The following is a 27,485-nucleotide window of genomic DNA, read 5'->3' on the forward strand; positions in this document are numbered from 1 at the left end:
GTACCTAGCATATCCTGGTTACGAGGCCGTTCACGATCCCCAAGCCCACCGACTCTCTCATCTTCGTGGCTTTGCTTTTTAGCTCTTTCTACCCACCGAAGTCCTGGCTTTCCACAAACCTTTAGCCAAATGCCACATCACTGAAGAATGAAGCCTCTTCTGATCCTCCCTGTCAACACCAACCTCCCCATATTCCAACAGCCTCTTGGTCTTTCTTTTACCTTGGCACAGGGGACCATCTACTTTGTATCAGTTATATGTGCACATGACTGTCTCCCTCAGTAGACCATGAATTTCTCAAGTACCAAGCAGTGTTACTATGATGTATAACCTCAGGAAAAATCAGACAACACCACAGTCTAGTTCGGGGATAGCAAATGTTTCTGTAAAGGACCACAAAGTAAGTATTTGAGGTTTTGCAGGCCATATGGGCTCTGTCACAACTACTCAACTGTGCCATTTTAGCGTGAAAGCATCCATAGACAATACATAAATGAATGAGTATGCCTGTGTTCCAATAAAACTTTATTTATAAAAACATGTGGTGGGTCAGATTTGACCCAGAGACTGTAATTCACTGCTCCACGACGCACGGGAATTACACTTTCTGGAGCACAGTGTGAATGGGGTCCTCTGAAGTACAACTGGGAAGTATCAATGTGCATCTCAGTTATCCTTGTGTCTTTTGCCCCACCTCCCACCATCACCTAGTACAGTACCTTCCACATAGTAGGCCCTCAATGTTTATTTTCCTGAATTAAATATGCCTGGAAACATACCAACTCAGTGAGTCATAATAGCATTTTGAGAGCTTAACTACCTTCGAAAACTATTTTTTTGCAAGACTGTAGTAAAGTAGTTCAGGAAGCAATCATGTAAGCCCAAGAATCATAAAAAGAATGTGACAGGAGAAGATGTGAGCTAACAACGTCTAGGGATTAGCAGCCAAAGAGAGAGAATCTGACTTCAGAGCTGGGTAAAAGCAGCAAAAAGGCATTTCAATCCTCAGAGACCAGCACCGAGGGGCATCACATCATATGTAATAGATGTCTCACAACACCCTCTAAATCCGTGTGAATAATGCATTTAATGCCAGTACTTCAATGCTGGAAAGATGTTCATGATTTGGAGGCAACTCAGAGACCAACCAAAATGATTAAGAGACTGAAAGGACTCATTTATGAGCAGCTATAAAAGAAGCCAAATACGTGCTTGGCCTGCTGATGGCCAGAATGAGATGGAGAAAAGGTTTACAAATTACTAAATGCTGTAAACACCACGAAGGGGAGGAATGATGGTCAGCTCTATTGGACTTAGCTCGTGGTATGGACATATACCAGGCACTGACAAATTCCTCTCATTATTGGGTCTTAAAACATTTACAGGCCTTCTGAATAATATATAACTGGGAATGCTGTGATTGGTAATGTTCTATTATTACAGGAGAACAGGATTGCTCCAGAAGAGCAAATATAAGACAAATTACAGGGGAACAGGATTGCTCCAGAAGAGCAAACACAAGACAAATGACTGCTTATTAAGGGAAGAAACATTCCAGGCATGCTAAATGTGCTGAGAGAATTAAAATGCACTGACAGTCTACTCCTAGAAATATCAAATACATGCAAGTGTTGGTAATGTTACATAGTGTAGAATTGTTGAAATTACTACAAAGATGGAAAGATGGCCCGATATTTCTGTCATTCCTACTGTCATTCAATCATTGCTTTATCCATCCATTCCACATATCTAATGCTTACTCATTATTTGCTAGGTCCTGTGCTGGTGATACAGAGATTTAATAATACACAGAGCCTGTTCAAAAAAATGAATAAATAACTTGCTTATGGTCTAGTGGTGGGGCCAGGGAAGTTCATGGAGTAAGAAGGGACAGATTCAACAGAGAATGATGAGAGAGCAAAGAAAAATGGCTCCTAAACCAGTTGAGAGAAGGTAAGAAGGTTGCAGAGGCTTCCCAGATGAGCTGGCACCTGAGTCAAGTCCTGAAGGATTCTGTGAATCAGAAAGAATGAGACTAAGCATCCCAGGTAGGAAGGGTGATCTTTTCAAAGTGCTGGAGATGAGAAAGTGCTGGACCACTTTGTCACAACATGTGTGGGACTGACCAGTAGATCAGATTGACTGAGACAAATAGTATAAAGCAGGTGGTAACCTTAAAAATAATAATTGGAATATATTGTAATATATTAGGATCATAGTTGATTTTTTAAAATTTTCCTTGATCTTTCTGTCTCTTCCAAAATTTCTCCATTAACAAAATCACACCCTTATGTAAACAAATAATTGCAAACATTTATATAGCACTTATTCTGTGCCAGATACTATTTGAGGCACTTTGCACATATTAAGTGATCTTCACCACATAGTTCTGAGATAGGTATTATTGTCCCTATTATGCAGACAAGGATGGGAAGCAGAAAGAGGTTTAACAATTTGGCAAAATGATAGTCAGGAACAGGATGCTGTCCTCTATTTGGGGCATCTCACTCTAGAGCCTCTGCTTTTATACCCGCTGTGTTGCTATTAACTTCCTAAGTCAGAAGCCAGTTTTCTTATCATTTATTCCCAAAATCCCACTCTAAAAACTGATCTGAAAAATAATCAGAGATACAGCCAATATTTTGATGGGGGAGGGATATTCATAGCCCCAAAGTTTATAGTAGCAAACAATAGAACTACAAATTGCCTAGCTGCCCTGTAATACAAAATGATTCATCATGGTCTGGATCATTAGGCAAGCATGATTTAGAAGAAAGTTAAATGGTGTAAGAAATACTCACTCTAAAGGTCAAAGAGAAATGTAAGATACAAACTGTATAATCCTAGTAGTGTGTTTGTACTTGTGTGGAAAGGAAATCCACCAGTCAGACTGGTATGCAATTCCAATCTTGGTTCTGCCATTTAACTAGCTCTGTGACCTTGAGTAATAATTTAACTCTTCTCTATTCCAGTTTCCTCATCAGAAATTGGGGGTAATACAGTTGTTATAATGGTTAGAAAATACAGATTAAAATGCTATGAACATTGAGGTGCATATGGCCCTTCTTTTCACTACATTTGTATCTTTGGGGTAAATACCCAGTAGTACAATTGCTGGGTCATAGGGTAGCTCTATTTTTAACTTTTTGAGGAACCTCCACATTGTTTTCCAAAGTGGCTGTACCAACTTGCATTCTCACACAACAGTGTAAGAGAGTTCCCCTTTCTCCACAACTTTTCCAACATTTGTTGTTTCTTGTCTTATTGATTTTTGCCATTCTAACTGGTGAAAGGTGGTATCTCAATGTGGTTTTGATTTGAATTTTCCTGATGGCTAATGATGATGAACACTTTTTCATGTGTCTGTTAGCCATTTGTAGATCTTCTTTGGAGAAGTGTCTGCTCATGTCTTCTGCCCATTTTTTGACTTGACTATCTGTTTTTTGAGTGTTCACTTTGAGAAGTTCTTTATAGATCTTGGACATCAGCCCTTTGTCTGTAGTGTCATTTGCATATATATTCTCCCATTCTGTGGGCTGCCTCTTTGTTTTGTTGACTGTTTCCTTTGCGATGCAGAAGCTTTTGATCTTGATGAAGTCCCAAGGGTTCATTTTCGCTTTTGTTTCCCTTGCCTTTGGAGATGTGTCTTGAAACAAGTTGCTGTGGCCAATGTCAAAGAGGTTATTGCCTATGTTCTCCTCTAGGATTTTGATGGATTCCTGTCTCACATTGAGGTCTCTCATCCACTTAGAATTTATCTTTGTGTATGGTGTAAGAGAATGGTCGAGTTTCATTCTTCTATACATAGCTGTCCAATTTTCCCAGCACCATTTATTGAAGAGACTGTCTTTTTTCCACTGGATATTTTTTTCCGCTTTGTCAAAGATTATTTGACTATAGACTTATGGGTCCATATCATGGCTCTCTTTTCTGTTCCACTGGTCTATGTGTCTGGTTTTGTGCCACTACCATGCTGTCTTGGTGTTCATAGCTTTGTAATATAGCTTGAAATCAGGCAACGTGATGCCCCCAGCTCCGTTTTTCAACATTTCCTTGGCGATTCAGAGTCTTTTCTGGTTCCATACAAATTTTAGGATTGTCTGTTCCAGTATTTTGAAAAATGTCATTGGAATTTTGATTGGAATGGTGTTGAAAGTATAGATTGCTCTGGGCAGCATAGTCACTTTAACAATGTTTTATTCTTCCGATCCATGAGCATGGGATGCTCTTCCATCTTTTTATGTCTTCTTCAATGTCTTTCATGAGTGTTCTGCAGTTCCTCGAGTACAGATCTTTTACCTCTTTGGTTAGGTTTATTCCCAGGTATCTTACGGTTCTTGGTGCTATAGTAAGTGGAATCAATTCTCTAATTTCTCTTTCTATAGTTTCATTTTTAGTGCATAAGAAAGCAATTGATTTCTGTGCACTGATTTTGTATCTTGCCACATTACTGAATTGCTGTATGAGTTCTAGTAACTTGGGGGTGGAAACTTTTGGGTTTTCCACATAGAGCATTATGTCATCTGCAGCAATGTTCACAATAGCCAAAATGTGGAAAGAGCCAAGATGCCTTTCAATAGATGAATGGATAAAGAAGATGTGGTCCATATACACAGTGGAATATTACTCGGCCATCAGAAAGGATGAATACCCAACTTTGCATCAACAGGGTTGGAACTGGAGGGTATTATGTTGAGTGAAATAAGTCTAGCAGAAAAAGACAGTTATCGGGCGCCTGGGTGGCTCAGTGGGTTAAAGCCTCTGCCTTCGGCTCAGGTCATGATCCCAGGGTCCTGGGATTGAGCCCCACATCAGGCTCTCTGCTCAGCAGGGAGCCTGCTTCCTCCATCTCTCTCTGCCTGCCTCTCTGCCTCCTTGTGATCTCTGTCTGTCAAATAAATAAATAAAACCTTTCAAAAAAAAGAAAAAGACAGTTATCATATGGTTTCACTTATTTGTGGAACATACGGAATAGCATGGAGGACATTAGGAGAAGGGAAAAATGAAGGGGGAGAAACTGGAGTGGGAGATGAACCATGAGAGACTATGGACTCTAGGGAACAAACTGAGGGTTTTAGAGGGGAGTGGAGTGGAGGGATGGGTGAGCCTGGTGATGGATATTAAGGAGGGCATGGATTGCATGGAGCACTGGGTGTTATATGCAAACAATGAGTCATGGAACCCTACATCAAAAACTAATGATGGTGACTAACATAACACAATAAAAATTTTTTTGAAAAATGCTTACAATACTGGTTGGTAAACACTCAGTGGCTGGTATCAAAATATTTGGAAGCCCTATTTAAAAGTTATATCTAGGGATGCTCGGGTGGCTCAGTTGTCTAAGCGTCAGACTCTTGGTTTTGGCTCAGATCATGATCTCAGGCTCATAGGATTGAGCCCTTCAGCAACTCCCCCCTCAGCAGGAAGTCTGCTTCTCTCCCTGTTCCTCTGCCCCTCCATTGCTTGTGTGCTTTCCCTTCCTCTCTCTCAAATAAATACATCTTAAAAAAAAATTTTAGAGTTAGATAGTACACATTCAGCTAACAGTTTGATAAGCATCCTTTGTAGTCTGAGGTCTAGGAGGTTACAACACCACCTAGTAATTTTAAAAAATAAGTGGAAATGAGGTGAGATGAGGGGCACTTTCCATTACAAGTAAAAACTGTTTGCTTCCAGAATCCCATTTCTCAAATTTTAAGGTATACTAAACACTCAGCCAACCATTGAAGTGTTATAAAACTTGCTTTTTAAACAGATCCCTTCCCAAGACCAGAGCCTTGATGTTTTATTTGGGTTGGATATTTTTTAACTGTGATAGCTTAAAAGTATTTAGAAGTGGGTATTCATTGTCAGGATCAATAGAATGATGGAAATTACCAATGGGTGTTGGAAGGGCCCAAAACGACACATAACTTATTTTTCATCCAGGTTTTGGGATTATCTTAATTATACTAGTTTTTAAATATTAAGGGAAAAAAGGAAGGAAATAAACAGGTTCAAAATTTTGGTGGTTTTTTTTTCCCCCCACTAAGGAAATTCTTGTAGTCATCTTTGGAGCTGGTCTCAAGGATGAGGCTACTTGAGCAGATGGGCTATACTGAGAGAGATGGAACAAGGGCCTGGGGCAAAGGGCATGTCATTTTCACTGCTCAGCCCCAAGTCTGCAAGCAGAATGGAAAAATGCTTAAGTACTCTCTTAAGGAAAGGAGAGAAAATCCTTGATGAAGGAAAATGAGGTATTCTGCTTCTCACAACATGAGGAATCCGATTTTTCCACAACTTTTCACAGTGTCCCCCTCCTCTCTCTCTCTCTCTTTCAGGTCTCCTATGTGAAAGCGATTGACATCTGGATGGCGGTGTGCCTGCTGTTTGTGTTTGCAGCCTTGCTGGAGTATGCAGCAGTGAACTTTGTCTCCAGGCAGCACAAGGAGTTTCTGCGGCTCCGGAGAAGACAGAAGAGACAGAATAAGGTAAAGCTGATCCTCGGCACAGGCAAAGTCAGGTAGAGATTGACATAGTTATTGAAGCAATGGAATTCAGAAACAAGAATACGTAATAAGTAAGAGGCTAAGGTTCCTTTTGGTTCCTTTTGGTCCTGAGGTGTCCTACAATACTGAATTCCTTTTGGTCCTGAGGTGTCCTACAATACTGAATTAGTGCTCAGGTCAGTCCTTTAAAATTGGGCCAGGGTTGTCGCATTTAGCAAATAAAAACATGAGGTATGCAGTTAAGCTTGAATGTTAGATCAACAAATAGCATTTGGTAGAAAGATGTCACAAGTATTGTGTGGGAGATACTTACATTAATAAATTATTTGTTGATCTGAAATTAAGATTTAACTGGGAGCCCTGTGTTTTATCAGTCAACTCTAATTGGAGATATATACTCGATTTGACACAACCGCTTTAAAATCCTGTTGTTCTGAACATTAATAATTTGTGTGTATGTGACCTTGTGTACATAACTGCCTTAACTGACTTTCTCATCAGTTGCTCTGGTTTTATGTAAATAAGGTCCCTAACCAGGTTGGTCACAACTTGATAAATCCAGTCAAACCAATCTCAACTTAAACTTAGTGTATAAACCCAAATTCTACACTATCCAGATGTTTGAGGTTTCAAATAGATGCTCAAAATCAGTTACTCCATGGTTCCTAAACTTGCCTGCCCATTCAAATAGCCTGCAGATCTTTCAAAAATCCCACATCTTGGCCACACCTGACAGCAATTAAATCCCAGTCTTGGGACGGGGCACAGGAGTCAGGGTTTCTGAAGCTCCCCCAGGGAATTTCAGTGTCTGTACATGTTGGAAAAGGACTACTCTGGCTTATGATCCAAATTCATATGGGACACCAGGAAGCTTGCAGTTTTCGGTTTCAGTTTCAGATTCTGGGAGAAAAACATGTCCTTTGATATGGAGGATCCCAGTGCCTGTAACTATGTCACTAGACGACTCAAGTTAAAATTTTATATACAGGAAATGACAGTTCCCCTAAAATTTGAGAAATTAAACTTGTTATTAAAGCCATAGTTAAATACTACTCTGTTGCAACAAAACCAAAAAAAATGTTACACTGTCAATCTTAACACTTGCAAATATCTAGTTGCAAAGCTAAATATTTATTGTGGTTTAGATTTTGGTTGCATTGAGGAGCTTGTATGCCTATGAGCTCACAGAGTCCTGACCTCACCTACCAAAATGTTTCTTGCACATATTCTGTACTGGTATCTGGCTGGTTGTCCCGTTTCTCTTCTCCGCCTTTTAGGAATATTTTGTCCTACCATAGCCCAGGGAAACAGACACATTCTTTTTGTTGTACATTGTTGAGTATGAAGCCTTTCTCCACTTTCTCCTCCTTGCCTCCTTGTTGATGATAACCATTTCTTCAACCTCATCCACAGGAGTCTGCACAAAGTGGCACTTGTGCCACCCAGGAAATTATGGGAATGTGAGGGCATTTTGGCACATAAACTGCATTCCCAGAATTCCATGGCTTAGCATAGTAGATGGTCACTGACTGTATATTCTCCCGGACCAAAAATGGGAAATGAGTTTCATTCTGCTTCCCAATTCTAAATAATTTATAGGACTTCCTTGGAAAGCTATGTGGAAGATTCTTAGGCTCTGTCTGTATCTTATGATAAGAGTCACATGAAGCACTTGTTAAAAGTAGATTCTCATATAGATTCCTAAACCTATGAATCAGAGTCTGCAAGGGGAGGTCACTAAGAATTAGTACTTTTCACAAGAGTCCCAGGTGAGTCATATTATAGGTTTGCAGAAACCTGAGCAGTACTAGAGCAGGCAGGAGAAAGTAACACGAGGTTGGAGGAATAGGTGATTTCAGATTCATATAGGAATTTGCAGGCCAGTATAAAGGAATGGATTTTATGCTAACTGGCTGGAATCCACAAATTAGTTTCAGCATAGCAAATACCAGGATATCAAGTGGATGGTCCGTGGGGTCAAGCACGGCAGCAGCAGCAAAGTTAAGAGGCTATTGTAGAAATCTTCCAATCTATGAGCATGGAATGTCTTTCCATTTCTTTGTGTCATCTTCCATTTCGTTCATCAGTGGTTTTTAGTTTTCAGTGTACAGATCTCCCACCTCTTTGGTTTGGTTTATTCCTAGCTATCTTACGGTTTTTGGTGCAATTGTAAATGGGATTAGTTAATTTCACTTTCTGCTACTTCATTATTGGTATATAGAAATGCAATAGATTTCTGTACGTGGATTTGGTATCCTGTGATTTTACTGAATTCATTTATCACTTCTAGCAGGTTTTTTTTGGCGGAGTCTTTCGGATTTTCTGTACAGTATCATGTCATCTGCAAATAGTGAAATTTTGCTTTTTATTTCTTCCTTACCGATTTGGATGCCTTTTCTTCCTTTTTGCTGTCTGATTACTGTGGCTAGGACTTCTAGTAATGTGCTGAATAAAAGTGGTGAGAATAGACATCCTTGTCTTGTTCCTTGCCTTAAGGGAAAAGCTCTTACTTTTTCCTCATTGAGGATGATGTCAGCTGTGGGTTTTCGTAGATGGCCTTAATTAGGTTGAGGTATGTTCCCTCTAAACCTACTTTGTTGGTTTCTTTCTTTCTTTTTTTTTTTTTAATCATGAATGAATGTTGTGCCTTGTCAAATGCTTTTCCTCTATTGAAATGATCATATGGTTTTTATCCTTTCTCTTATTGATGTATCACATTGATTGATTTGCAAATATTGAACCACCCTGACAAACCCAAATTAAATCCCACTTGATCATGGTGAGTGATTTTTTTAATGTATTGTTGAATTCCATTTGCTAGTATTTTGGTGAGGATTTTTACATCTATGTTCATCAGGGATATTGGCCTGTAGTTCTCTTTTTTAGGGGTGTCATTATTTGGTTTTAATATTGGCCTCATAGAATGAATTTGGAAGCTTTCCTTCTCTTTCTATTTTTTGGAATAGCTTGAAGAGAATAGGTATTCAACAACACAAGAAACAAACAGGTGTTGGCGAGGATTTGGAGAAAAAAGAACACCTGGGCCCTGTTGGTGGAACTGCAAACTGGCGCAGTCACTATGAAAAAGAGTATGGAGATTCCTCAAAAACTTAAAGACAGGACCACCCTACAATCCAGCAATTGCACTGCTGGGTATTTACCCAAAGAATACAAAAATACTAATTCAAAGGGATACATGAACCCTTATGTTTATAGCAGTATGATTTATAATAGCCAAGATATGGAAGCAGCCCGCATCCCATTGATTGATGAATAGATAAAAAAGATGTCACACACACACACTGGAATATTATTCAGCCACAAAAATAACAAAATCTTGCCATTTGCAATGACATGGATGGAGCTAGAGAGTATTATGCTAAGTGAAATAAGTCAGAGAAAGACAAATACCATATAATTTCACTCATATATGAAATTTAAGAAACAACAAACGAGCAAAGGAAAAAAAGAGAGAGAGACCAAGCAGGAAATAAACTCAATTATAGAAAACAAATTGATGGTTATCAGAAGGGAGGTGGGTGGGGGGATGGGTAAAATAAGTGATGGGGTTTAAGGAGTGCACTTGTCGTGATGAGCACTGGGATGTATGGAATTGTTGAATAACTATATTGTACATGTGAAACTAATAAAACACTGTAGGTTTAAAAAAGACAATTGAGGAGCTGGAGGAGAGGAAGGGAAAGTGGGAGGGAGAGCAGGGGAATTAAGGGTGCTTGGAGGGACTGGTAGTGATGAACCAGGGAATCTAAGGTAGGTAAAATGAGAACATGTAGGAGACACTGGCTACACACAGAGTGTCCATTTCACTGAGGTCAATGAAATGCTGAAATAAGAATATTAAAATAGCTGTGCTGGAAGGACACAAGCCAGTGGTGACTGGGAGAAAGAAATGCTCAAAAATCAAGATTTCACAGGAAGCAAAGACAAGGATAAGGGTATGACCGTGAGTATACGGCCAAGGTCCAGCAGAGGAAAAATTGACGGTGAGGCAGTCCAGGAATTAGAAGGCCAATGATGGGGCCAGTTATCCATTTGATTATGGAAGACCCTCCACAAAAGGTGGCATTCATGGGTATTGAGTTGATAATGAAAGTGTTCCTAAAGTTCCTACTAAGGGATGGAGGCTGGTAGATGACATCAGTGATGAAGGAAACCAGTGATGAAGTCGAATGAACTCAACTTCAGCTCCAGAGGACCTGGGGTCAAGTAAGGAAGAAAGCAAGATAGTTTGGGCACAGCAAAGTGGAGCAAGAAAGACACCTGAGATAGCTGACGGTGGTGGACATTAAGGGGAGACTCCTTAGAAATGCCAGTTGGCATTTGTAGTCACTGCTTTGTTGAGAAATCCAAGTTTAGATGTTTTGCATGGAGATGTTCTGGAGTTTGACTATGCATCTCAAAATGGCCACTCAAAATACAAAGCTTAATTAACAAATTTAAGATGTGAGAAGGAGGTGGGGAACAAAACAAATCATGTTTGGACCCTTGCAGTCAAGGCTCTTATTTTCATTGACAATTAAATTGGGGGGTGGGGTTAGGAGACATTTCCAATTATGTGTCCCTTAGAAAATGGCATCTGTTTTCTCTAAGGCAGCACATTAAGTTTTTTAAGTCTGAACCATGTTTAGAAAAAAACAATGGTAATAAGAGCTAACGCTGCTTGAAGGCTTACTGTATATGAGGCACTGTTTTAGGCAACTTCCATACAGTAATTGATTTAATCCCCACAACAACTAGATGAGTAGTGTGATCATACAGCCCAGCTTACTGTGCAAAGTCCTGCTCTTGCATATTGTCCTGCTGGCTTGGTGTAATTTAGCATTTGTTATGGATTATTCATTTTAAACAAATTATTAATAGTTGCCCTGAAACAAAATGAAATGGCTCTGGTCGACCTCTATATCTGTTTTCTGTCTTGCCGTCATCTTCTGGGGTGGGGGCGTACATGTACAGTGGACGAGTTCTCACTTTAACATGTAGTAAAATCTAAAAAATAACCATTGCTATCTCTGGCTTCTTTTCTTGACCCTTTCCAGAAGCAATGCCATATCACTCTCTTTCCAGGATAACTCAAAGGGAGCTTGCTGATATCAAAATGGAGTACAGTTGGACACAAGAGACTGGGGATAAAGGAGTCTTTCTTTTGACCTTTGTCAGTAAGGGGGCACTGCTATCCTGCTGGCCACTCGGGGTGTCAACTTTGGTCCATGACATGGCACACAAAATCCATGACACCACTAGGCCACCACTTGGTGGGGTCAGTGGAACACGTGGAAAATCATAGGTTCAATGGACAAAAAAAACCAAAACAGAGGCTGAGCAGTCTTGCTGTTGAACCTCTGGAGAGTTCACAACTGAACGTTTTTGTCATTTTCGCAGGATAACTTTGTTTGAGAATGCATTTTTATTTTGTAATAAAATCAGAGAGTTGTATTATCTGTTAGTGCCATTTTCCACTCTCAAAATTGCCCTTGTTTAGGTAAATTATGTGGTCATCCTGTCAATAATGAAGGCAGTATTCTTATCTCCATCTTACAGATAATGAGAAAACTAAAGCAAAGAGAGGTTAAGCAAAATGCCCAAAGCCACACATGCAGGAAGTCTGGTTCCAGAGTCCCTGACCTTAACTGCTATTGCTCAGACTTCGCATTTTAGATCTTACATTATGATCCAGTCTCTCTCTGAGTCACAGACGTACTTGAAACAAACACCTCTAATGCACTCTAATGGTCTGTTTAGTTTTTTAAATACAGACAGGATTAGGGTAAGGCAAGTAAGGTGAGCACACAAGTACAGGGTTGGATGCTGGTTTTATCAGAAATTTGGTATTTTGTTCACCCTGGATTTTGTTCACTGACAATGAAGTTTTTGCATGAAAATATTGACCTGGAGCACTGGGGTTGTGGCACCCCCTTACACTTTGCACCTGAGGCCTTACCATGCCCTAGTTCTGGCCCAGCTAGGCATGAACCACTAAATTCTCACAGACCCTAATGGGTTGTAGCCTGTTAAAACAGAAACACTATTTTTATTTTTTTTAAAGACTTTATTTGAGAAAGAGAGAGAGAGAGAGAGATATCGAGCACTAACAGGGAGGGGCAGAGGGAAAAAGAGAAGCAGACTCCCCACTGAGCAGGGGACCCCCCCGGCACCAAAAACACACAGAGGACTGGATCCAGGGACCCCAGGATCATGACTTGAGCCGAAGGCAGATGCTTAACTGACTAAGCCACCCAGGTGCCCCTAAAGCCCTCATTTTTAAAAGTTCAATATTCCCAATGATAATAGCTTCTGATGATTGTTTCTACTTCCTTGGTGTTAGTTGTGATCTCTCCCTTTTCATTCATAATTTTATTAATTTGGGCTTTCTCTCTTTTCTTTTGGATTAGTGTGGCCAATGGTTTATCGATCTTATTGATTCTTTCAAAAAACCAGCTTCTAGTTTCGTTGATACGTTCTACTGTATCTCTGGTTTCTACCTCGTTGATCTCTGCTCTAATCTTGATTATTTCCCTTCTTACGTGTGGAGTTGGTTTGATTTGTTGTTGATTCTCTAGTTCTTTAAGGTGTAGAGACAGCTGGTGTATTCTGGATTTTTCAATTTTTTTGAGGGAGGCTTGGATGGCTATGAATTTCCCCCTTAGGACCGCCTTTGCTGTATCCCATAGGTTTTGGAGTGAAGTGTCTTCGTTCTCATTGGTTTCCATAAATTGTTTAAGTTCTTCTTTGATCTCCCAATGAAAAAAAGTCATCGGGGAACTGACCTCTTCAGCAGAATACAGGCTGATTATTTAGAAGGTATAAGAAAAAAACCAAGAGCAAATAATTTTCCAAAGTGACACTGACATTAAGATGTATTCAAGGAAGATATTTGAGAGAACGCCTCAGATTACATTTACTTGCATGGGAAGAATGCCTGCTCTTTACTAAGCAATGAAGTTAAGGAATAGGGTCACTTTCAAGGAGGGGCCAGGCAGTCTGTGGCTAGGTCTAGTTGCTTAGGTTATCTTTTCCGCATCTCACAAAGCAGCCACTGTCACTTTTACCAAAGCAGAGTTTCTCAGAAACAATCAAAGCCACATCTTCAACTGAGAGAACTTGCAAATCTCTGTGGTTGGGCCAACCCCAGTCTGTTAGATGCTGAGACCCCAGGTCTATGTGGTAAAATCCTATTTTTATGTTACTGCCTCAGCTCCAATAAGAAGTTTTCATACCACATGATGTTCATAACAATTTCCCCACAAGAACTTTAAAGCCTCACCTGAGTTTCTCCCTTTCTTTTGTTGTTTCCGTTCTTTTTCCTATCTGGCCATACCACACTAGACTTTTGGCATTGGGCCTGGTTTCAGATATTTCCAGTTGCCCACAGAGCCCTGATTTCTTTATTTTCAACGACAAAACAGAAATTGCAGCTGCTTGAGAAAATAGTTACGGTTTTTGGGCCACCTAATGATAAGCTCTTTGTTTTTAAAGTTTTTGGTTTAATTCCAGTTAACCTATAGTGTTACATTAGTTTCAGGTGGCCAATATACACATTCAACACCTTCATCCAACACCTGGAGCTCATCACCATAAGCTGCCTTTTAAAAGGAATGTTAACACATTGTTCGGACTTCAACCTCCCAAAAAATATGGGGCTTCAACCTGACTGGACAAGAGGGTGAAAATGTGAGGCCCTGAGCAAAAGTTCTCAGATGATAATAAGTTGGCAGAGTAAGAATTCAGTACTTTTTGTTGTGATTTTCTGCACCCTCCCCACCATCTACCCTTTAAGGCTTAGCTAACTTGCTAATTCCTCAAAAGATCATTTCCTCATCCTATAGGGCTGAAATAATCCTGCTCTTTCAAGCATCTTAGTAACCAAGTTGTTCCTTTTGATAAACATGATAAACAATGGGTAGAAAGTGATGCATGTTTGCAGAAGAATAGAAGACTGGAAAAATATTGGTAGATATTATCTAGGATGCTTTACCTAGAAATACCTGAGTCTTGCTCTCAACCAATCATCTTCTCATTGACCTACTGAATGGGAATAAACGTACAAGGACAATAAACAATTTGTATCCAGGCTTTAGCCTCAAACCTGAATGCCATGCCACCAGGAGAGAAACAACTTAGAAGAAGCCCTTGTCCCTCTACTCGGGAGGCCCAGAAGTCCTGCACTATTTCCTCCCCCCTGTTCCAAGAGCCTTAGATTTTCCCATTCCAACAGAACGTGAGACCCCACTGGTGAAAGCCAGAAGACAAAAACCCAGAGCAAATGGTCATCTTGGAGTGGCTTATCTGAATCCATGGAGTCCTGGAATGTCCCCAGTCAGACCAGCCCTCCTCCTCAGTAGTGGTAAAAATCTCCTTCCTCTCTTCCTGGAGACGCCCCTTCAAACACTTAAGGATGGTGAGGTGGGAGGTCTTCTCAAACCTTCTGAGCTAAACGGACCTGGTCCTTCCTATGATGTGGCTTACAGCCATGCAGCACACCCATCACCCTTTTGTGGTTTGCTTGTGAACATCTTGAAGTATGAGTCACAGAATTGGAAAGATAGCCCAGGCATGATCAACATGTAACACAAAAGAGCCATAAGGTCCCCTCTTTATCTGCAGCTTTTAACAGAGCATTTAATTACAATAGAGCTTTTAAGTCATCCTCGTTTACTACTGGCTCTTTTTGACTTTGCTAAGGCTTGTTAATTTCCCAAGTCTTTTTTTCCTATTATTAATATGAATAGCTATCAAGTTATCTCCTCCTGAGTGCTTGACTTTTTTCTAACCTAAATAAACAACTTTATATTTATTGCTGTAAATTTTCACTTCATTGGATTTGGCCCATTTTCTAGATTGTATTAATCTTTTTGGTACTAATTTAGTCATCTGAAATTAACTACCACTTTCAGCTTTGTAACATTGACAAGTAGTGTCAACACTCTTCAGCCAAATGCCACCAGAAATAAGGCTGTACTTAAACAAGGTGGGTTTACTACTCTGCAGTGAGGAAGAACACATACCATGGGGAGCAGTGGAAGAAGGGTCCCTCTGTAAAACCTGGGTGATTTGGAGGAAAACCTAAGGAAGCAGGGGTTTGCTCCAGATTGGATGTTGTCAGAAAGCAGGGGGAAATTTGGGGCGCCTGGGTGACTGAGTTGGTTAAACATCTGACTCTTGATTTCGGCTCAGGTCATGATCTCAGGGTTGTGAGATCAAACTCCATGTCAGCCTCTGCTGGGTATTGAGGTTGGTTAAGATTCTCTCTCTCCCTCTCCCTCTGTCTCTCTCTACCTCTTTCCCTCTCTCTTTCTGACAACAACAACAAAAAAAGGCAGGGTAAATTCTATAATTGTGTATCTCAGTAACCTATCTGTAGAAGAGCAGACTCATGTGAGGATAAAACAATGATAGTTTTATTGGTAAAGAAAGAGCAGTCACTTACTTTAACCAAGAGCAGGATATTCCTGGGTAGCAGAATGACCTTGTTTTTGTTTGTGCTTTGACAAGTTAGGAAATAGCCTTGTGTGTCTGACTTTGTCAGTATCTCAGTCTAGCCTTGTCTGAGGTGGGTATCCTGTGAGGGATTCAAGTTTTGAAGTTCTTGGTTTTGCCTTCAAAATTGAGGGGCCTGAACTGCTGACATTCAGATGGAGGCACTGTAATTGACCAGTCCTGTGACCTTGGTAGGTTACTTAAAAAGAAAAAAAAACAAACACAAAAACCTCGCTGTGCCTCAGTTTTCTCATCTGTAAAATGGAGTTAATAGTATTCCCCTCATAGGACTGTGGTGAGAATAAAGTGAGTTCCTGTGAGTAAAGCTCGTAGAAAACAAAACAAAACAAAACAAAATCCTGGCACGTGGTAAATTCTATGTTTAGTGATTGTTCATTTTAGTATCTACTTTCTCCACCACTAGGTACCAGATTCTGGGTCATAAAGCTTTTGTTCAATTTAATGGGGAGCATATTCTACAGATTAAAATCAAGCATCTTAAAATAGCTTCATTTCCCCTCCCCCATTTGCATTCCTCTGGTCTCTCTTCCACAAAGGAAAATTAGATTGCACAGCAAAATGTGACCCATGTACAGTGATTTTTATAATCATAGGACTGAAATAATGAGTTCATGCCTCCACTCTATAGTGGCTAAACAAGAGAAGAGGAAAGAATCAAGGGCAAGCTGAATTCTTCCATTCTATCTCCCGTGTTTACAGGCTGTGCCTAAACTTCCTAAGTAGGAGAGCCGATTTTTCCAAAGGTAGAGAACCCATAAAGAGCCTTCTAACCCAATTAGAATGTAAACTGATGCTGAAAGGTGACTATTGAAATGCCGATAGTACTATCACTAAGGCTAATCAACCCCACAGACCCAAGCAAAGGAATCCATTGAACTGGCTCATCTTTTTCCTCTCCAAAGGCTTAGAGTAGTGGTTCTCAGCCAGAGCAGTTTTGCCCTCCAAGGAACCTGTGGCCATGTCTGGAGATAGGCTTGGCTGTCCCATCAAAGGGAAGGGTGCTACTGGCATCTAGTCTGTTACATTTCCTACCATGTACAGGGTTGCCCGCCGCCCCCAACCATAAAATGAAAAATTATCCTGCCCTAAATGTTGATTGTGCCATGCATGGTAAAGAAAACCCTAGTTTAGAACATTGTTAGGACAGTTTCATATTGAGAAGTATACCCTAATTGTTTCCTATTTCTTGTTCCCAAGGGTGATAAATTTGCATATATCTGTCCACTAAGTCATGAGAGTGCTTTCATTTCTGCAAGCCTCCAGTCAATTCCTCCACAATTCATACATAGGTGGGGCTCAGTGGATGATGGCCAGTTCTTTCCCTTACATTAGAGTAAGGCAAATTTTTTCCAGTAGCCTACCTTTGAAAATTCTATTTATTCAAATGCACACTCAGTTGAGTATGAAGGAAACCCCCATCTGATTGGCTTCTAAAACATAAATCACATGGATCCACACACCACACACCCTAAGAAAACAAATCTGTGATGCTATGCATGGCTTCATGCAGGAGGTAAGACAGGGCCCGTATCTGGGAACTATTAAGTTTACACTCTGAATATCCAAATTCTGGGAGATGAAGACACATGTATGTGGGTAGGAAAAAATGGAAGTTCTTTATCACATCTATTTAGGGAATGCTCAGTGGTATTAACAGTCATAACAAAAGCTTATTTTTAAGTTCAACACATAAACATGTGTGGTTCAAGAGGCACACACAGTGATGTTTATAGTGTTAAAGAGAAAGCGAGGGCAGTAGGACAATGTTAAAGAGACCAACGATTTCATCCATTCTAGAAAGAATCTAGTGGGAACTTTTGAATTGGGTAGGTGACTACAACTGTGAGAATGCACAGAAGAATCGTCACTACTTGGACCAGCCAGAGGCACAGGAATTGAGAAGAACCAATGGCAAACACACTTGTCCACTTCCGGACTAATGCGGGAATATGGGCTACCTCTTGAGCGGCTCCAGATCAGTCCTTCTCTAACTAGGCCCTGGAGGCCTAGGTCCAGCAGAGTCCTGGAATCCAGCCCCAAGCTGGACTCAGAGCCGGGGCCATTTCCAACAAGTACGTGCCAGGTACAAGTGATGCTGATGCTGCTAGTCTAGATAGTCACACGGAGAACTGAGGGGCCAAAGAAGCCTGAAAACGGCCTTCAGTAGTGAAAATATTATCATTACATCATACCTTTGCTACTCATGTAGCATGTCCATAGTCACGTCAAGGACATTAACCCCAGTGATTCCATGCTGAAAAACTAGCCATGAAAAGATTAACAAACAGAATATAAAGTACTTTATAAAGACATATTTAGACTGGAAATCCCTACAGGTCTCCGTTCTCCATGTCCTTGGAAAGGAAACTCCATCATCTCAGCTTTTTTTTTTTTTTCTTTCAAGAAGAGTATAGTGAAACGGTGTGTGTTCTCTCTCGTCGTTTAACATTTCACCCTATATTCTGCCACATGTTTGCACACTGTGTTTAAAGAGGGTTTCATAGATCATTAATTAAGGTAACAACCACTTCCTTAGCAAGCAGGATGTTGAAAAGGTTGTAACTGCTTCCCCAGGGAGGTAGAAGGCGTATTTGTTTTTCGTCTTAAAGGTTGAGGAGTTCAGTTGAGGCTTTATCAGACCTGTATGGATTAGGAGTTTGGACTTAATTGCGAAAGCCAGCAAGAATAAATAAATGTCATGGTACTTTGCAATTCCCGTAGACCACCAGGGTGGAGAGCTGGTACCTGTCAGGGACACGGAGGCCCGAAATGTTTGTAAAGTGCTTTTCTTCCAAGCTTGTTCCATTTTGCTAGGTGTCAGAACAGCCATATTTTAGGTCTCGTGATATGGAATGCTCTTTCCTCAGGATGCGAAGCAGTGTGCAGAAGCAGCCTTTCAGAGGAAATCCCCATCTTTTTAGTGTCTCCAGTCCTTTCTTTCATCCCAGCCTGTTTACCATTATCTCTGTTTTCTTTGCCTTCTTTCCTACTAGATCCTAATCTTATTTTTCTAGCCCTGGTTTTCTTCATCATTTTCTCTTTCCCTTATCCTCAGTGTCATCTTTTCAGACTATCTCATTTTACTCATTCATTCATGCACTCAGTGTAAACATAGAGCACACCTACCATAAGCCATGCACAAAATCCAGTGGACTCTATCCTGGGGATGCTCACAGTCCAGGGAGAGACAGACTGAGAAGCAGACACAACTCCCACGTACACAGGGCATGTATTGGGCTAGAGGCCAGAGGCCCGCTCTAGGAACATGCCAGAGGGGCCCCATGCTAAACGCTGGCAATGCTCCAGCCATTATTCCCGTGCCACTCCTCATTTCTATGTACAGCGATGGCTTCCAGCTCTAAGTTCTGCTCTGCCACTGTGTGCAGAGGAGGGATCTTAGGCCCCAGAAGCATGCTCAACTCATGTAGGGCAAGCCGGAAATACTGAGGACTCACTCCAGGAACAGCTCTCTGCCCATAATAGTTGGGGACTACAGATAAATATCCCAGCTTCCTTGACCCTCTGAGTTATGTTCCAAACTGGCTCCCAGTAATTCCCAGTGGGATTGAGCCTATTACCCACACTCTAACCTGCTTACCGATACATGTTGAATTGAGATGGTTTCTTCCCCTGCGTCACTTTCCCACTCTCTACTGGTCCCTCCTGAGATCACCTCCCAAATAAACCATATGCACTCAAATCCTTGTCTCAGGGCCTCTGGAAAAGCCAACTAAGACAAGCACCAAACCAACACCTGGGCTCCCTCAAAGTGAATAAGACAGGAGCCCGGAGAGCTGAGCAGATGCCAGGCAAGGAAAGACTCTGCCCCAAGCTAAGAAGGTTGCACTTCCTCCTCAAAGCAATGGGGAGACAAAAGTATGGCTCATGTGATGGTCCAGGAGGGGGTAGCAATGACTATATAATGTAAAGAGGAGAACAACAATGAAGGGAGGACACTTTATACATAAACGAAAATGTGACCAATACAATACAGGAGTTGCCACCACTTTTTTCCTTGCGATAAAATTTACCTCGGGTCTTTAACATCAGTGATCCTTTATATTTCTATAATCATCAAACTTAGCTGAAGTTCCAGTTTTGCATATAGACATTTTAAGAGACTTGCTACACAAAATTTTAAAAGGGAATTCAACGTTAAAATGAGAAGAAAAACTTTATCAACTAGTCTCTTTTTGTGTTGTCTGTGCTTTGTTGCCTAGGATGGATAGACTCATGGACCAATGGTTTCAATACAGAAACCGGTATTGTGCTACAGGTGAGGTGTGAGTGCAAGATTTGGTGAGGACCAAGGATAGAGCAGGTTCTCCACTTCGTAGCACCTGCGAAGTGACCACTCATCTGGGTCTTGACCCAGGAGTAGGAGCTGGATGGGTGAAAGGAGGCTAAGAGGGATGTTCAGGCTGAGGAACAGTTATGGGAAGGTCATCACGAAGAGATGGGCCCAGCAGAACACCGGGGACATGGTGCTTGTGCGGGAGGAAGACTTGAGGTGCTCCTGAGGTGGGAGCCACCACAAAGTTTTACAGATGCTAGGATCAGACTGGACTGTAGAAATAGCGCTCCCTAAAAATGGGTCAGATTGGAATGAGGCACAAGTTCAGGAAAATACCACTTCAGCATTTCTATTTAAGCACACTTTGGGCGGCACCTGGGTGGCTCAGTTGGTTCAGTGTCTGACTTTTGATTTCAGCGCAGGTCATGATCTCAGGGTCCTGGGATCAAGCCCCGCATTGGGGCTCCGAGCTCAGAGGGGATTCTGCTTCTCCCTCTACTCCTCCCGCCCCCCACCCCCTGTGGGCGCTCTCTCCCCCTCTCTCTCAAATAAATAAACAAAAACTTTTTAAAAACCACCTTTAATTGTATAATTAGTCTATGCTTACCTGCAAGCCCCTCCCTAAAGCACAGATCATTATGAACACACAGTAATTAATCTTTTTGTAATTTTGCTGGAATTACCTTTCCAAATCCAGGATACGTACCATAGCCTTTGCAAAGCTCACTGTAAACAAGTATCAGTACAGAAAGGTCTTTGTGGTTTGAGTTATTTGCAGTAAGAAATGCTTCTCATTATTGCTGTCACATCACCACAAACTTAGTGGCTTAAACCAAGACAAACTTAGGATCTGTAGTTCTGGAGATCAGAATATGGGCCTCACTGGACAAAAAAAAAAAAAAAAAAAAAAACCCAGAAGGTACTGGCAAGGAAGCACTGCTTCTGAAGTCTTGTGCGCGTTTTTGCAATTTGGAGGCTGATCAAGGAAAAAGGCATGCCCAGGAGAGGCAGCACCACCTGACGAGCTGTATGGGATAGGCTTGGCAGGGCGGCACAAGAGGGGGGCGGAATCTTCCAGCAAGGAGCTGCGACCCAGGAGGGAAGAGAGCAAAGGGACTCCCAGCAGAGAGGAGGCTTACCTGTCTAGGTGACGTCATTCAGCAGCATGTGGAAGTTTCAGAGAGCTTCAAAAGGCATGGCGGCTGAGAGTCTTATAACCACAAGGCTCTGTCTTATCACCAGTCCGCAGATGCTGAACATGGTTTCATGAGGTATGCAAAGCAGGCAGGCTTTAGACGGCTAAAGATCTGCTTGTTTGGACCATCTGAAAAATCATTCAATGTGAAAAACTGACTGAGATGCCAGCAGCCTTTGGAGCTAATAGGTCTCAGCCCACAGTGAAAAAAAGAATCCAGGGGCCAATACGTAGTGGCCACCTTTGTCTCACTTATGTAACAGAGTTCTAGGGAAGAATCTGATTTCTTGCCTTTTCCCACTTATAAAGGCCACCCACATTCCTTGACTTAACAGCCACTTTTCTTCAAAGCTGGCGAAGTTGTCTCTCTCTGACCTTTTCTTCCATAGCCACATCTCCCTCGGACCACAGCTAAGACAGTTCTCCACTTTAAATATATATATTTTTTAATTTGAGAGAGAACATGTGTACAGGAGGGGCAGGTGGGAAAAGGGAAAGAGGGAGAAGCAGGCTCCCCACTGGGCATCGAGCCCCCACTTGGGGCTTGATCCCAGGACCCTGAGATCACGACCAGAGCAGAAGTCAGATGCTTAACCGACTGAGACACCCGGGCACCCCAAGGCTTTCCACTTTTAAGAGCCATGTGACTAAATTAAGCTCACCTGCATAATCTAGGGCCCTCTCTCCATCTCTAATTCCTTAAATTAATCAGACCTGCAAACTCCCCTTGTCCTGTAAAGTAACATTTTCACAGTTTCAGGGATTAGGACAGAGAGAGACATCTTTGGTAGCCATTATTCTGACCACCCCACACAGCAATGGTTTCCTGTGACTGAGAGTGTCTGCAGGCCACTCCAGTATATTCCATCCATACTCGAAGCAGCTGGAAGTGGCAGGAGGTGAATGTGTCAGGGGTGACCCTCGGCCGATGAGAGCTGGAGCTGGGTGGCTGACTACCGAGCTTCCTCACTCCTTGGTAGTTCAAGTCTGAGCCTCTCAGAGGTTTGAGTTCCACTTGCCAACAGTTATCTGCTGCTCCTTCACAGGCCCTTTCTTGACTTTCCTCCTTTCCCGGTCCCATTTCCCCACTCCCATTTCCCCACTCCCTCCCTGCACTTCCCATACTATGTCCCAGATAAACCACTTGCACACAAATCCTTGTCTCGGGGTTGCTTTGGAGCGAACATGAGCGAACGATGGTGCAATGCCTTTCGTGCCAGGAGCCTAATGACAGTTACAGTCCCGTTTAACCCCATCCTCTGCCTCCTCACCAAATACCAAACAGACCCTGGAATTCGTTTTGTGCCTCAAAAGTGTGGAAACAGACAGCTAAGGATCTGGAAGGAGTGACGGGTGGCATCCCTGAAGCCAGAATCGTCATTTCTCCAAATTACAGAAAAACGAGAGCATTCCATCTATCACAACTTGCAGTTGGCATTGATCAAATATTCTGTGCTACTGGGTATTCCGAGGAACTTGATGGGTTTCATAATACAATTCTATTTCCTACGTCCCTGAAATCAGGCCTGTGCTTTCGGCTCGCCTACTATCTTAGAACGGCGATGATGGCAGGTATCTTAAAACCTTCTCCTTCTAGGGGCGCCTGGGTGGCTCAGTGGGTTAAAGCCTCTGCCTTCAGCTCAGGTCATGATCCCAGAGTCCTGGGATCGAGCCCCGCATCGGGCTCTCTGCTCAGCGGGAAGCCTGCTTCTTCCTCTCTCTCTCTGCCTGTCTCTCTGCCCTACTTGTGATCTCTGTCTGTCAAAAAAATAAATAAAATCTTAAAAAAAAAAAACCTTCTCCTTCTACAGTCTAGCTCTTAATTGCTATAAAATTCTCCATGGTGATGCAGACTGTAGTTACATGTAAACATAACTGGATTCTCATAAGAAGATCAAACAGAACGAGAGAGAAGTCTGGCGCTTTCGTAATCACAGTTCTAATTTGTCTTCTATCAGTATTCTCCTTCTTTGTAACGAGCTCTTTGGGGACGAAACACTTAAGCTGGAGATATTCCCACCTGACTGAAGAATTATCACAAGCGAGTGTAGCCTTTTAGAGAATAAATGATCCTGGCTCCGCGTAGAAACGTGCATATGTGGAAATAGCCCTTATTTCCTTTGTTCTCACTCTAAGCTGCTGGACAAACCCTAGGGTTCGCTTATTCGGGTATTTTGTAGAAGGCTTGCTTTGCACAGAGTTCTGTTTTAGCTAAGGGGAAGTGGGGATATGAAAACTGCTTGGAACCTGTTTCCATGCAGCTGTGGGGATCCATAAGAAGAACAATGAAGTGCAAAACTTTTCTAATATGGGGAAGAGAATGTCAAGAACCATGGCAGAATTACAGGTGGAGCTCTGGCAATTCCTAGGAGTGGAAAGTACTTCTGGCCGATGAGGAGGGACTATCCTCAAGGAGGAACTAGCATTTGTGCACTTCATTTCATCTTGCAATGTTAACTGTAAAGTATTCTAACCTCATCTTGTTATTGTGAATAAATAAGATAGAATTAAATAATTAAACAGGTAATGAAAAATTCTGCTCTGTAAGGTGGCAGTCAATGCTCACCAGAAAATGGCCTCGTCCTACCTTGCCGACCTACCTCTCATTTTCATCAGATGAACCCCAAGAGCTTGCCACACTGAGACGTTCAAGATGAAAGTGAGAGTCACTGATGTGGAAACCTCCTTTGATCTAAGGCAGAGGTTCTCAAGCAAGGATTATTTTCTCCTTGCCTCAGGGGACACTTGGCAACTTCTGGAGGCGTTCTTGGTCTTCATAACTTGGGGAGGGTGGGTGGGAGACTGTGTGTGCTGTTGCCATTGAGTGGGTAGAGGGCGGGATTGCTGCTAAACTTCCTACAGTGTACAGGACATAGCAGCCGCAGCAAAGAATTATGTGGTTCAAATGTCAACACCAAGGTTGAGAAGCCCTGATCTAAGGGACAGAGACATGCTGCGCACACAGATGACTGTGGTTTGGAGAGACAGAAAAAAAATTTAGCTTTGTGATGGCAACCTGCTTGTGAACAATGATACCACTCCTGTCAGGAGTAATTAGGCTAGTATAACACAAAAGATTATCCAGTCCGAAAAACGTTTTAATTAGGAATTTCCTCTTTAGTCAGTTAGCTCTTTATGTAAGATTTTTTTTTTTACACCAGACAGTAAAAAATGCATCCAAAATATGGTTCTTTGCCCTGGTGAGAGGGGTATGAATTTTGTTGGGCATGTAATTTAATTGCTTTTCAAGAAGTTGACATGAGTGTAAACATTAGGAGGGTAAGTTATTGAAATTTCCCACTTCATTTCACTCTGCTGCTGGATTTATTCAAGAGCAACAGAAGTCACACCAGAAATGAGCCTTCATGTTTTCTAGAGACAAGGCAATCCGCTAGAGCAAAGTTCTTGATCCTGCCTATACATTATCATCCCCTGGGAGTTTCTTAAGTTCTCTGTGCCCAGATGCCACCCCAGACCAAATGAGTTAGTATTTTTGGGGAGTAGAAGACAAGTCAAGGCATCTTGATTTTTTAAAGACTTCCCGGGTGATTTCAACGTACAGCCGATTTTGAGAACCACTGTTGTAGAGGCTCGTTTTCTTAGAATATCTCGTGTTGACCAGAAGCAGCGGCATCACCTGGAGCTTGTCAGAGATGCAGACTGTCAGGCCCCAACCCGGACTCCTAGAATCCTAATCTTTGGTAGAACAGGATCCCCAGGAAATTCACAAGCACACTGACACTTGAGAAGTGCTGCTCTGAATGTATTGCAAATAGTTCATTTAAAAAATGTACGCATATGGGGGCGCCTGGGTGGCTCAGTGGGTTGAGCCTCTGCCTTCAGCTCAGGTCATGATCTCAGGGTCCTGGGATCGGGCCCCGCATCGGGCTCTCTGCTCAGCAGAGAGTCTTTAAAAAAAAAAAATGTACGCATATGGCAATAGGTGCAGTCTAAAACAAGGCCCATGATTAAGGCATAGGAAAATGGCCCAAAGCACAAAATAAAATGAATTGTCACCTGACGAGAAATGTTAAGTTCATCATTAGGGCCGCTTATGTTTACCTATTACCTATGTTAATAGCTACTTACTTACCTATTTTAATTCTGAAGGCTCTTAATCACATAGAAAAATCTAATCCTATGTTGCACATTTTTGTTTGTTTGTTTTGTTGGTTGGTTGGTTGGTTGGTTTTCTTAAGAGTAGCACTAGCTATTTGGTGGCTTGAGATTATCCTCCTGGTATTGGGAACCCAATGAGAACTCCAGGCAACACCTTTGCCCGTAAGTGAGAAGGTGGCCTCTCAGCTCCACAGACACATGCATGAGGAGGAGACAGTATGAAATGCCATCCAGTAGAATGCATGCCAGGCTAACAGTTTCACCTTAGTTAACAGCACTGAACTGTGCTCACATGTATGATGGTAAAATAATTGTTCTAAGTAGTCAGAGGACTCTATTCTGGGAAGCACAAAATGCTTCGGATTAAAGTAGTTAGGCAGTGAGATTTTCCTAGGCAATTTAGGAGGTTTGTTAAATGTTGTACAGCCAATTCCTGGCTGCCAGACCTTAGATGCCTTAATTCGTCATTGAATCATCAAATGCTCTTTCACACTTCCTGTCTCTTAGGACAGACTGATAAAAGGAAAAAAAAATCCATAAAAATCCCTGTCCTACAGCCAGCTTGCTTCATCCCCGCCAAGTACCCTGTCAACATGTTTCATTAGAGCACCCTTTTCTGGAATAATTCTGCCATGTGAATTTCTGCCCTCTTAAAATATATATACCTTTTTCTCTTCAAACCCTACAAAGCAAGAGGCGAGAGAGAAGCATGGCATAGCGAAATGAGCTTCTGCCAGGAGTCCCGCTGGCTGAATTTAGATCCTGGCTGGTACTCTAGTTGGTGAGTGATTCGGAGCCATTGTCAAGTCACTCTGGGTCTTAGTTTCTTCATCCGTAAAAAGGGCCTAATAAAGCTCTTTCTCATGGAATTACTATTAGAAGTAAACAAGATTATGCATGTAAAAAGAGTGCCTTGCACACAGCCAACACTCATCAACTATTTTCTTTCTCTTCCCTTCACCTGTTTTTTTTACAAACCCTCGGGAAAACGTTATTGGACAGCCTCTAAAAAGCAGAGGCTGTTCATTATTCTTTCAATCTGATGAGCCTGTCATGTTGCCTGGTACATACTTGGTACTGGAGAAATATTTGTTGAATGAATTACTGGTTTCTGCTCAGGGCTTATAGCTCAGTGGTGTGAAAGTGGAAAACTAGCCAGTACTAAGTTATCAGAAGTCATGCCATTTCTTATATGGGGCACGGCAGACATAGACAGCTATGTCTTCTTAGGAATCCAGCCCACTGGCATCTCATGTCTGGTCCAACACACAGCCGGCTCCCTGCAATAGTATAATTGAGTTCTTTTGGTAACCTTATCTTCTCCTGTTCATGTAAAATGCCTCCGACTCTTTAAAATGATCCTACATATTATTTTGATTACTTGCCCACTATTTAGTGCACAAAAGACTCACAATTGTATTATTAAAATCCAACCTAATAAATGCAAGCATTTAGGAGAGAATAGAAAAAAAGGCGTGTTTCCTGCTCAACGGGTGGCAGAAAAGCAGGAGGCAAGAGCCTTCTGGAGGGAGCTTTAATTCGAGCTAAGGAGGGAAGGAGGGAAGGTTGAATTGTCATGCAGCAGGCAGACAAAAGTCAAAGAGAACCACTGGACAGAAAGAATGGGACATGTAAAGAGCCCAGCACAACACCTGATACATAGTAGGCCACCTCTCAGACCTCCTGTGAACGCCCACTCAGAGCCTTCTTCAGCATGATGCAGGACAGCTGCAGTAAGTTCGGACAGAAGCGTTGACTGTCAGGACTCTCCTGTGTATTTATTTAGAAGGCTCTCATTTCGATTTCCCCGTGACTAGCACATGCCTGTCATATGGTAGATGCTCAGTAAATAACTTAATGGATGACAACT

The 27,485-nt window shown here is 41.9% G+C and overlaps 1 protein-coding gene across 2 annotated transcripts in view; it reads left to right on the forward strand.

The window, feature by feature from the left end:
* GLRA2 (glycine receptor alpha 2) overlaps positions 1–27,485 on the forward strand; it is a gene marked incomplete at both ends in the record, with an annotated part of 175,987 nt that overhangs the window by 132,028 nt on the left and 16,474 nt on the right. For both annotated transcript variants that reach the window (XM_080795749.1, XM_080795748.1), the window contains one exon: positions 6,324–6,473. In XM_080795749.1, coding sequence (XP_080651875.1) covers positions 6,324–6,473 — 150 coding nt within the window. The remainder of the gene's footprint in view (positions 1–6,323; positions 6,474–27,485) is intronic.

Source organism: Martes martes (assembly GCF_963455335.1).
Source record: "Martes martes genome assembly, chromosome: X".
Classification (NCBI taxonomy): Eukaryota; Metazoa; Chordata; class Mammalia; order Carnivora; family Mustelidae; genus Martes; species Martes martes.